Consider the following 13416-nt stretch of genomic DNA (forward strand, 5'->3'; position numbering starts at 1 on the left):
CTTTCTCTATTTCCCTTTATTTCCTTGCCTTTTCATATCTGAGTGAAAAGGGAAAACAGCACACTATTTCAGAATGTTTTCACCCACTTGGATGTTTTCCAAAGAAACAGGCCATTTGAATATGGAATAGAATAGTTATTAATAGAGAAATTGAGGTATAAAAGGTATCTATTTAAATTTTGCTTATATGTAATCATTATTTCTTTTTATCTGAATCTTTACATTGTATAATAGCTAATTTTCCTTAGCTTAAGATTTTTTCTCATAATTTCAATTGAAAAAATTGTGAAATGTGGAAATACAAAGCAGGAATAAAAATCAGTCTCTGATCTAGTTGCCAGCAGGAAGTCTGACTCTCCCCTTCCTGTAACAAATATCTTTTGAGCACCTTCAGTGCATGCAAGCCTAGTGAATTAAGTAGGCAAAAATCCTTGCCTTAAGGAGCTTACATTCTAATGCTGAGATGGACAAGAAATGAATAAACAAGAAAATAGTATCTGAGCAGGATATGTTCTGGGGCAATAATGGGGGAGATACGTACAAGAAATGGAGGTTTAATTTTAAATACAATAGTCCAGTCCTGAGAAGGTGACAGTTGAGCAAATACCTGATGGGGTATATTGCACAGGACTTTGTGGACCACTGTGAGGGCTCTGTGACCCCAAGTGCAATGGGAAGCTACCAGGTTATTCTGGCAGAAGAGTGCCATGATCTAATTTGAGGTGTAAAGATCAGTGCCCTTTGCAGTATTAAGAAGAGACTATGGAGAAAAGTGGCAGCAGTAAAGGTAAGAAGTGGTCGAGATGTAACTATATAATTGGAAGGTTGAGCTGACTGTTTGCATAAAAACTGGATGGTGAATATTAAAGATAAGTCAAGAATAACTCTGAGGTTCTGGCCCAAGTAACTGGAGGAGGGAACTGTCAATTACTGAAAAACAAGTTTGGAGAAACAAGTCTGAGGGGAGATCATGAAGTTGTTTTGGACTGAAGGTGTAGGTATCTTAGATATCCAAGTGGAGATGTAAAGTAGGCAGTTAGATACACAAATGTCAATTACAGGGGAGAAATCTGAGCTAGAAAGCTACATATCTAACTAGAGAAGAGGTCCATGGACTGAGCCCTAAGCTCAATGTTGAGAGAGAGGGGAGATAAGGAACTAGCAATAGAGACTAAGAATGGATGGGCAGTGATTACTTTGGTCTAAAATGCACAGGTTTGGTAACAGTTACTTGCCAAACAAGAGGCCTTTTTACCACCTAGCTCATTTTGAGTTTGTGGCTATGTTTAGAGGGTCAAGTATGCCTTTCAAGTGACTCCTGAATAAACTATTTTAACTATACTTCAGTTACTCAGTATTCCTAGAGATAACCACTTATTAATTCGTTGATAATAGGAATCTACTTTTAGGTTTTTTTAAATGCATGTAGAAAGGAGACTGCTAATATATTACTAATAAAATTTAACTTTAAATCATAGCCTAAACCAAGAAATTCCCTTGAAAATTTTTCATTTTAAAAGACTTCAAAATTATGAAATTCCTTCCCATTGAAAAAAAAACTTATTTTGTTAAAATAAATTCCTTTTCCCTCATGTTCCACAAGTCTTGGCCAAAAATACATATACACAATCATCCTACTGTAATAATTTCTTTGCTAAGTGATAACTTAAGTGTGGAACATGATGTTGCATGGATTTCCTGTGGATTTTGATGTTTTGGTCAGTGGTAGACCCACTGTCCTTAATCTGCTCAGATTTAGGAACTCTTTCTAAAGTTTTTCATGGAAGATGTCCCTGGAAATAGGCAAGAAAGGCTTCTGAGTGACTCAGAGCTATCTCAGAGTCCAAACCCTTTAGGCTACAGGAGTGTGTGTGTGTGTGTGTGTGTGTGTGTGTGTGTGTGTGTGTGTGTGTGTGTGTGTGTGTGTGTGTGTGTGTGTATGTGGGTGTGTGGGTGTATAAAACCACTCCACAGCCATGTGACCAACAACTATGTGTGATATAAAGCAAGACAGTAGATAAACCATCAGAGTGAGTGATAGTAGACTAATCATCAATTAACCATTTCAATTAGGTGAAAGCAGAAGACCTTCAGCACTCTGGATCCATTAAGGGTCAGCCAGCTGGCCCACACAACTCCCAACTCCCTAAAGTTATCACTGTTTTACAACCTTGTATAATAGCAAATATTCAAAATAAAGACTCTAGTCATTTAAAAAATTAAATTATATATTATGTAATGCTTGATATTTGCTCTCACCAAAAGTAGTGATGTGTTTTTTTTCCCCAAGTCTTAGTGCTTAAATACATTTCCTTGATAAATCAGATTTTGTTATATATATACAATTTTACATTGTTGCCAAGCTGAGAACAGCCTTAATCTGCTTATATTACAGTGAGCAGCTATTATAACTGCTTCTATGCAAATTATTTAAATATATTTGGAAACATAGGCTAAACATCTGCTCCAATACTATCTACTTTATAATTCGCTTAACTTATGCATAGCTGTAAGGTTTATCCAGCTGTCAAAATGTGAACAAGTTCCAAATTGCTGAGGGATAAATGAGTTATTATTATATATTTCATTAAGAAATAAGTATGGAGGTTTGATTTATAACAAGTCATAGTAATTTCTGAAGGCTGAGGTTTTTGATCCTTCCCTCTTCTTCCCTTTCTCAGTAAAGAAAACAACTGTCTATCTAGTTACTCAAACTAAAAAAGTAGTTTTATCTTGATTCCTTCCTTAGCACAGGTTTAATAAACAGTATTACATCAGCTAAGTCACTGAATTATTTGTGTGTATGTGTGAAAGCATAAGTGAAAGTAAAGAATTTAATCTTGCCCAAGAGAGGTCTGGCCTTTGCCCTTGGCTTCTGGGATGTAATTTCTACCCTTTAAAATGTATGCCTGATAGGAGTGCCTTTGTTTAGGATAAGGGCTGGCCACACCAGGAAGTTTAATAATGTGATTTATGGTGGTGACTTTCGGTCATGTGATATCAGCTCATATGACCTCCAATGGGGCTGGAAGCAAGTCAGACATATGGGCAGAGTATAATCAAGCCCCAGTAAAGAATCTGGTTGGCATTACTCCATGAGTATCGTCACACACAGATGTCAGGAGAAGAACGTGTCCTGAGCCCATGGGGAAGGGACAACAAGAGTTCCATGTTTGAAACTTTTCCTGGACTCTGCCCTATGTGCTTCTACCCTTGGCAGATTTTAACCTGTATCCTTTCTCTGTAACAAACTGTAACTGTGCATTTTGTTACATCTGTGATGTAACATCTGTGAGTCCTAGCAAATTATCTAACCTGAAGATGGTTTAATGTCAGAAGTGAGGGAGATCTTGTGTGGACTGTGTTCCCTCTAACTGTAGAGTTGGCTAACCTTATTTACCAAATGATTAGTTGCCGCTAAGTATAGAGTAGTATGCCACTAGAAGCCAGTTTTAAACCTCTCCTTATTCCAAATACACACACATTCATTCATTCATAGTCTCATTCTCTCTCTCTCTCTCTCTTGCTCTTTCCCCACCATGGTTATTTATTTATTCATTCAATTCCCTAGTGAATGGGAAGTGTGGCTAAGTGTTGTTGCACCCTGAGATGGGAATTTTGATAGGGAGAAAGAGCAGGCAAGCAGTTTTAGGTAATTTTGGACCAACATGCTCTTAGGTAGAGTGCAGACTAGAATGGGGAACAAAGGGGAAGTACATAAAATGGCATGAAAGCACAGGCTTCCTGCAGAAGAGGCCCTGGGATACAGAAGAGTACCATAGAAGCAAAGTGGGAGAAAGCCAACTTCTAACCATCCATTTCTAAATTTTGCTTAGGGCAGGCCCTGAATCCAGGAAAAGAGAGAAAGCTCTATGCTATCCTTCTGCTTGATCCCAGAACCCTGGCTAGTAGCAGTTTTAGGTTTCAGCTCCCCTAAGGTAAAACTAGCTATTCTATATCAGACTAGGAATAAAACCACCATTTATCCCATTGCTTGACAAACAGCAGACACTGAATTAATATTTACTGGATGAGTAACATATTTCTGGCCTTTCTTCCCCACTGCCCTCCATGCCTCCCACACTGCTGCTGAACTGACTTCTCACTATTCCCCATGCTTGCTGCATCCAATCCCATCTATGCTCTGCCCTTTCCTCCTCTTGAAATGCCTTTCTCCCTGCCTTCGCTAGTCAGTAACAGATTCGAACTCCGAGATTACTTTATCTGCCCCATGCTTATAGCACTTACCCCTTTCAACATCACTATCAGAGTTATTATGTGTCATTATCTTTGCTAGAACAAAAGCCTTCTTGAGAAGAATGACATGAATGGTTCAAATTGTTCTATTCCCCACAGATTACAAGTACAGGTTTTTGGTTATATATATAAATACATGCTTCATTAACTACAGGAATAAGCAAAACAAACAGCATGCAATGTGGGTTTTTCCTCCACTGTATTTAAATATTATTTACTAATTAATATGATCCATCACCCTAACTTATGTCTTGACTTTGCAGGTTCTGATTCTATAGTCTGGCCTCTGAAAACAATGCTAGGGTTCACTGATGCTTGAATGCTATCGTAGGTCAAACACATAAACACAGTTATTTTAACCATGATCAAAACTCACCTCATTAGCTAAGACAAAAGTTCCCCAGTGAATTGCTACAGATTTCTTTGTTTGAACATCAATGTGAATCCTTACAGCTTCTTCTGGGTCTACATGCTGGTATCTCATAAACCACCTGATGAAACACAGTGATATATGAAGTGTGACCATTGAAATATACACTAAATTCAAATTACTGCTTTGTCTAATCAACCTTTAAGATTCTGCATGGAATAAATCACAGTGGATAAAAAACCATCTTCCTTTATTTACCTTTCTGCTACAAAAAAAAAAAAGCAAAATCTTTCTTACACAAAACTCTCTTATACTATAGATAGGTTTCAAGCAAAACTCCCTCTGAATAATAAAATAATCTTTCCTGTATATTTTTATTTTACTGATGATTTATTCTGAAGGTACAATGTACTATAATTTTAAAAAGTGGGCACTTTGCAATCCTGGGTATGAATCAAAGAAAACTAACAATGGGTAAAGAACTCAAGCCAAAGCTTCAATTACAAAAGAACCTGAATAACCTTTTTTTAAATTGCTAAAGTGAAAAGTAAACAAAAATTAGGGCAAAATAATTTATTAAGATTGGGAACAAAAATCCAATTTCTATGCAAGGATCTTATTTAAACATTATAAAACTTGAACAGTGAGTTTGGTCTGGCAAGAACAGAGAGTACATGAGGGGGAATAATGGGTCATGTGACTAGAGAGATATTTTAGAAACACTGAAAGACTGCCAGGTGCCTTGAAAAAAGCAAGGGCTCAGGCAGCTGAAGACCTGGGTGTGAAACCCACTCTACCAGTTCCTGGAATGCCTTTGGAAAGTTCTTCAAATTCTCTGAACTTCCATTTCCTTGTCTGTGATACAGAAATTGCATCTACCTTACAAGTTTATTTTGAGGATTAAACAAGACAAGTGTAAGAAAGCAATGAGGACAATACATATTTCATAATATCCTCTAAAACAAGTAAGTAGAGTGGCCTACACATTCAGGAGAAAGAATTATTATTTTTGATACAAAGAAAAAAGTATTCCATCCATAAACATATGCTTGCTTTCTAAGCCATCAATTTAGAGAAGAAAAGCAACATTGTCTTCATATTATTTATATCCCCAGCCTACAAATGCTGACTAATGCTACCGTTAAGACTACTGGACATGGATTCAACTTAGGTGCATCTGTGCTACACACAACGCCTTATGGAAAAGTTCATCCATCTATAGCAGCTAGGATGAAGATGGTTTTTGATGTTTATTTCTACTTTTCTTTTTAAAGATCCTATTGCAAATCAGAGGAGAAAGACATATTCCTTTCTATTCTCATGGCTATCTGAAATAAATTTTAAAATGTTACTCTAGGGTGTAAAATTATAATAAAAACTTAAACTCCTAACTTGTATAGAATACCTGGTGACAGGAGATCCCAAAGGATATTATCCAAGCAAGCATGACATCAGAAGTCATTGTGGTTATCATCATGTTATGTTTATAAAGTACTCTAAAGTGTTACTGATTGGATAATCTTACTTTAAAACTATTACTACTGACCACAATTTAATTGTCTTAGAACAAATAATATCCTCCCCATTCTCCTCCCATTTTAGTAACAAATACCTGTAATACAAGCAGGAAGGGGGTATTATATGAGTAAATTTGAGTGGTTTGGTTGTAAAAATTTTTATCAATTCATTTATTTGTGGCATTTTATAAGATGTTAGATAAAAGATTTATTTTCATAATTGTGAGATATTCTAATATATTAACATACTGAGTAGAGAACAATACCTTATAAATGTGATTTATAACTGTTTAAAAAATATACAGGTTGACTGATGCTTAGAGAAGTTCCATTAGAATTGTAATTATTTAAGGTAAAATTCAAACATTAATACTGATTTCTAAAAATTTTAATAATTATCAGGAGTCAAGGGAATAAGAAGAAGTGAAAGTATCTAGCCCCCCAAAATAAGGCAACTAGAATAAAACATAAAAGGGAGAAGCATTGATAAAGATAGGGAAGAAATTGTTTTGGTGAACTTAAAAATGTAACATGTAAAGAACTATAATAACAAAATCAGGTATAAACAAAATCAGATTCATTCAATTCAGCTAGGTGCGTTCTGCTTGTAAGAATGTTCTGTTTGTTAAGACTGTCTAAATAAAATACATTTTTATGCATCTATGACTGAACTTAAGAATAAAATATTTAAAAAATTTTCTTAACCCTTACTTTGTTACTCTGAGTGTTACTCTTTACCTGTACATATATAAAAGTAGATATAAACTTTGATATCTCCTCTTCTTTTCCTTAAGGAGACAATATTCAGGAAAATACAGACAAATGGATGGGTCTCTTCCTACGTCTCCAATGCTAGTATGACCTTTATTTGCTCTGGAGATATGTGATGTAGAGGTTGGAGGGAGGGTAGTGGGTAATGCAATAGTGTCATAACCAGACTCACTTCAGTGCTGACTGAAATGAAACCATCACAGAGGACTCATGCTATATGCAGATTTCATGTTATTTCCTCTTTGCTAAATACCAAAGAGCTACAGAACGGGATTGGTGCAGTCTGGTCATGGAGTAAAAAGTGGTTATATATCTTCAGGAGAAAAGGAATTACAAGAGTTAGATTTGATGACTGACTATCATAGTTAAACTTTAGTCAAAAGGGTATGTGGACCTCTGGCTAGGTATAATAATTCTTTCAACCTTTAAATTCCTTTTCTCTTGGCAATATTTCTTATTTTGAACTATTATTTGATTGATATGACTGTATTTAAGTCATCCTCAGATTTAAAAAAATTTAACTGAGGCTGACCCACCAATCCCCAACCAATGCATAACAAGGTCCACCATTAAAATCACAAATCATAAATATCACAAAATTGTAAATACTTTACTTTTAAATTCACTTAATGCATTACGTAGCAGGAGTACTTTCTTTTGAGTCAGATTTTGGAGTCTACATACCTGGGTTCATAAGCTCCAATGGGAATAGCTGCAAGGTCAAAAGGTCCAAATCTTTTTCCTATCTCTTCAAAAGCAGGGCAATAACCAGTATCTCCTGCAAAAAAGAATCTATTCCAAGGCCCCAAGACAGACCAGCTGCCCCACAGAACCTTATTGTCATCCATTAGAGTCCTTTTACACCAGTGCTGGGAAGGTGTAAAGACAAAAGTGACTTTATCATGTCCAGGGACACAATTCTCCTCCCACCAGTCCAGTTCAATCACATTCTCACAGCCACATTTTTGCATCCAGTCAAGGAGACCCAAAGGCACAAACCATCTCAACTCATTACCAAATCGCTCATTCAGAGCAATGACAGAATTGTAGTCCAGGTGGTCATAGTGGTTGTGACTGATAAGGACTGCATCTATTGGGGGCAGCTCGCTTATTGTGCAGGGAGGACGACGAAAGCGTTTTGGACCCACATACTGCGATGGTGAAGCACGATGGCTAAAAATGGGATCTGTGAGAAATATGAGCTCATCCATTTCCACCATTACTGTTGCATGTCCCAGCCATGTGACTCTTAAACCAGCTTCCTTCACTCCAGCTTCTTCAGGGTCATGGATAAAATAGGGTTTAAGCACTGGGAGCTCTTTATCAAGTTCCTAAATGTAAAAATAAAGACAAAACAGCAGTAAGAAAAAAACAGTATTTCATCGCAACATATTTTGACTAAAATTACAGAGGGAAAGGCTATTTTAGGGGAACTGAAGTCATCCAATATTTACTATTTTTACTTTCTTCTTGAAAATGCATATTTAACATCTTTCTGAATCTGACTTGATAATCATGGCAATAAAGTAATGTCAGATATTCTTAGTCCTAAATGCAACAAAGGGAAAATTAAATTTAAAACTTTGAGTACTGCTAAATTTATTAAACTTTTTAAAGGCTCTCTTCTGTAGTACCAAAGGTCAGCTGGCCTAGATACATTTTGCTTGCTATTGCTGTTCACTCCTCTGATGTACGTGCTGCTGAAAACTACCTCAGAAGCAGGTCAGCCCTTGGAAATAGTAAAGAAAGCTCATGACCATTTATTTATAGGTCCTGCATCTCAGATATGAATTTGGCTCTCTGGCAATATATAATTGAAAGCAAAGCACAATGATTCCTAGGCAAATCACAGTTATAGAGAGTTGTCTCGTTCTTAATCCTTAAGATTTTTTACCATTTATCAGAACAAAAATGAAACATGAACCCTGTCTATAAAAAGTTGGTCACTTTTGGGGAGAAATAGATATAAAACAACTTTAACAAAATATGGTATGATTCCTTTGTTTGCTCTATATTTTATTCTTGTTTCAAGCTAAACCAATAAAAACCAACTCTTTAGGATCACAGTCCTGGTTTTATTAAACACTTTTACTGAATTGAGCTTTAGCATTATCCCATCTGGCTACACTGAGTTTATTACAAGAAGCCACCTCGTGAAATGTGCCATTTATGTACCGTAGAACTGGTGTTGAAAATTTGGTAACCACCTCCACCACACTCATCTTCTCTATCACCCCAGATACATTATTGTTAATTTTCAGTACAGGAAAAGCTTTTTCCTTGGACAAACGGTTTTATTCATTTGACTGGCACTAGAAAGACTAACAATATGTACTTTCCTTTTACTTTGTCTAGGAAATTCAAAGAAAAGCTGAGGCCACCTCCAGCAATGTGCAGCACATTACAGCGTGTATTTCTGTACTAACTTTTCTGTACTAACTTTACTCTTGGCATCATTTTATTTTTCTACTCGAATATACCATTTGCTCTTATGTGCTTATCAACACTTTATAATTTGTCACAGATCAATTATGGGAAAGGTGTTATATTAGATAGGTAATTAAATAAAATGTTATATGTGCTATAGTCTAATAAGGATTAAAGAACCAGCTGCCAAAGGCATCTTACTTCAGAATGATAAGAAATTCATGATACAGAGGAAAAAGGGGCTTTTCAGGTGGAGAAACTGCCTGAGGAAATACAGAGAACTACCTAAAAACATGGTGTTTGAAAACAAGAGACCATAAAATATCAGAACACAATAAGAACCTTGAATGTCACACTCTACCCAGAGACAATGGGGAAGTAACCATTTCCAAAAAAAAATAAAAATAAAAAAGGACATGACTCAATTTATACTTAGAAAAACTCTAGAATACCCAAAGTATGTTCTGGAGGTTAGTTGGGTGTCAACAGGCACCATGAGATATGATGACGATGAGACAAAAGACAGGATAGATGGGGAGATGTTGTTAAAGGAAAACTGAGAGGTCAGTGGGACAGTGTGAATGAGAAAAAGGCCAGGAAGAGAAGGAGCAAAAGCTGCAGAGAATGACACAGAGCCACTCTAAGCCTTAGCTTCCTCATCTGGAAAACGGGGATAATAATAGTTCCTACACTTCACTGCTGTGAGGGCTGAATTAGTAGTATCAGAGCAAAGTAAGTACTCTATAAGAATGCCAAAAGAAGAAAGCCTCCAATTCTGACAACAAATCAGGCACCAATCCTATCAATCTCTTGCATCTTTACCCTTGTTTCCTTTCTTACTGCCACTAACCTAAGATCGTAGGTAACATCCAAACTCTTCAATGCCTAACTGCCCAACTGTCTTCCTATCAACTCCAATCCATAAACAGGAGCCATTTCAAAACTACTTAAGGTATAACTCTCTCCTCTGCTGAAAAATCTTCATAGGCTCAGTAATGCCTGACCAAATACATTTCAACTCCTTAGCCCGGTAGTAAGCTTGTCCACAGACTGTCCAATCCGTCTTTCCAGCCGCATTTCACTCTACTCCTCTACATATGCTTTGTAATCCAGCTGCATGGAGATGACTTTCAGCTCCTAGACTGAGCATGAAATGCAGCACTGGTACTGCTACGACCTCTCAGATTAAAACATCTTCCACATTTGAGACCTTAATCAAATATCTCACCCTTTAGGTGGCTATCCCTGGGTCTCCACTGATGAAACCATTCACCCCCACCTCCACAATTCCAGACCACTCTGTTTACACATCTCATACAGATACTCTGCCCTGTATTCTGGCTATATTCAGACAGGCTTAATGCCGCATCTTATTCAAGCTGGGATAATCCACAGTGTCTGAATTCAGTTCCAGTCAGTGACTGAAACACAAGTATTCAATAAAATTTGTTGGAGGAATGAATGTTAATTTTCTAAGATTTCCAAAGTTTGTAGTTGGGTTATGAACAATAATAAATACTGTATTATTACGGCAGGAAATTATGGAGGAAAGAGAGAGGGAAAGAATATAAATTGAGTATGTACCATGTCTGATGCATTGTACTACGTGTGTAACCATAATGATGATGAATTATCTGAAGTACTTTAGTATAACACAAAGTAAAATAACATTAACAAAAGCCACCATCTGTGGAGTGCTTAAACATGTGCTAGGTAGGCACAGTACTAACTGCTTCATAAGAATTTTTTTAATTTGACTGCAAAGCTAGAGGTAGGTACTATAATTATCTCAGTTTTACAGATGAGAAAACAAAGAATTAGAGAAGTGACAGCACTCACACAAGGTCACAAAGCTAGCCACATTGTATACTGCCTCCAACAACTATACTTCTCCCAATTATCTCCTTTAAAACAAACAGGAAGGTAAAGAGGGTAAGTAACAAATGGGAAGGTAAGGGGGGGTGAATTATAAAGGGGTATGAGGAAATTTGGGGGGATGATGGATATGTTCATTATTTTGACTACAGTGATGTTTCATGGGTATCTATATATATATATGTCAAAACTCATCAAGCTGTACATTTTGTACACGTGTTTATATTATATTAAAACTATAAAAAAAATGCTTGCATACTGTTGAAAACACTTCAAAAGATAGGAATACAAGGGAACTTCCTTAAAATGATAGAGGGAATATATGAAAAACCCACAGCTAATATCATCCTCAATGGGGAAAAACTGAAAACTTTCCCCCTAAGATCAGGAACAAGACAAGGATGTCCACTATCACCACTATTATTCAACATTGTGTTAGAAGTTCTAGCCAAAGCAATTAGACAAGAAAAAGAAATACAAGGCATCAAAATTGGAAAGGAAGAAGTAAAACTATCACTGTTTGCAGACGATATGATACTATACGTCGAAAACCCGGAAAAATCCACAACAAAACTACTAGAGCTAATAAATGAGTACAGCAAAGTAGCAGGCTACAAGATCAACATTCAAAAATCTGTAGCTTTTCTATACACTAGTAATGAACAAGCTGAGGGGGAAATCAAGAAACGAATCCCATTTACAATCGCAACTAAAAGAATAAAATACCTAGGAATAAATTTAACCAAAGAGACAAAAAACCTATATAAAGAAAACTACAAAAAACTGCTAAAAGAAATCACAGAAGACCTAAATAGATGGAAGGGCATACCGTGTTCATGGATTGGAAGACTAAATATAATTAAGATGTCAATCCTATCTAAACTGATCTACAGATTCAATGCAATACCAATCAAAATCCCAACAACTTATTTTTCAGAATTAGAAAAACCAATAAGCAAATTTATCTGGAAGGGCAGGTTGCCCCGAATTGCTAAAAACATCTTGAGGAAAAAAAACGAAGCTGGAGGTCTCGCGATGCCGGACTTTAAGACATATTATGAAGCCACAGTGGTCAAAACAGCATGGTATTGGCATAAAGATAGATATATCAACCAATGGAATCGAATAGAGTGCTCAGATATAGACCCTCTCATCTATGGACACTTGATCTTTGATAAGGCAGTCAAGCCAACTCACCTGGGACAGAACAGTCTCTTCAATAAATGGTGCCTAGAGAACTGGATATCCATATGTAAAAGAATGAAAGAAGACCCGCATCTCACACCCTATACAAAAGTTAACTCAAAATGGATCAAAGATCTAAACATTAGGTCTAAGCCCATAAAACAGTTAGAGGAAAATGTAGGGAGATATCTTATGAATCTTACAACTGGAGGCGGTTTTATGGACCTTAAACCTAAAGCAAGCGCACTGAAGAAAGAAATAAATAAATGGGAGCTCCTCAAAATTAAACACTTTTGTGCATCAAAGAACTTCATCAAGAAAGTAGAAAGACAGCCTACACAATGGGAGACAATATTTGGAAATGACATATCAGATAAAGGTCTAGTATCCAGAATTTATAAAGAGATTGTTCAACTCAACAACAAAAAGACAGCCAACCCAATTACAAAATGGGAAAAAGACTTGAACAGACACCTACCAGAAGAGGAAATACGGATGGCCAAGAGGCACATGAAGAAATGCTCAATGTCCCTGGCCATTAGAGAAATGCAAATCAAAACCACAATGAGATATCATCTCACACCCACCAGAATGGCCATTATCAACAAAACAGAAAATGACAAGTGCTGGAGAGGATGCGGAGAAAGAGGCACACTTATCCACTGCTGGTGGGAATGTCAAATGGTGCAACCACTGTGGAAGGCAGTTTGGCGGTTCCTCAAAAAGCTGAATATAGAATTGTCATACGACCCAGCAATACCATTGCTAGGTATCTACTCAAAGGACTTAAGGGCAAAGACACAAACGGACATTTGCACACCAATGTTTATAGCAGCGTTATTTACAATTGCAAAGAGATGGAAACAGCCAAAATGTCCATCAACAGAAGAATGGCTAAATAAACTGTGGTATATACATACGATGGAATATTATGCAGCTTTAAGACAAGATAAACTTATGAAGCATGTAATAACATGGATGGACCTAGAGAATATTATGCTGAGTGAGTCCAGC

The 13416-nt window shown here is 36.6% G+C and overlaps 1 protein-coding gene across 8 annotated transcripts in view; it reads right to left on the reverse strand.

Moving 5' to 3' along the window:
- NAPEPLD (N-acyl phosphatidylethanolamine phospholipase D) overlaps positions 1 to 13416 on the reverse strand; it is a 125706-nt gene that overhangs the window by 8656 nt on the left and 103634 nt on the right. For all 8 annotated transcript variants that reach the window (XM_077157735.1, XM_077157221.1, XM_077157588.1 and 5 more), the window contains 2 exons: positions 7600 to 8246; positions 4634 to 4748 (listed from right to left, as the gene is read on the reverse strand). In XM_077157735.1, coding sequence (XP_077013850.1) covers positions 4634 to 4748; positions 7600 to 8246 — 762 coding nt within the window. The remainder of the gene's footprint in view (positions 1 to 4633; positions 4749 to 7599; positions 8247 to 13416) is intronic.

This window comes from Tamandua tetradactyla, chromosome 1, assembly GCF_023851605.1.
Source record: "Tamandua tetradactyla isolate mTamTet1 chromosome 1, mTamTet1.pri, whole genome shotgun sequence".
Lineage (NCBI taxonomy): Eukaryota > Metazoa > Chordata > Mammalia > Pilosa > Myrmecophagidae > Tamandua > Tamandua tetradactyla.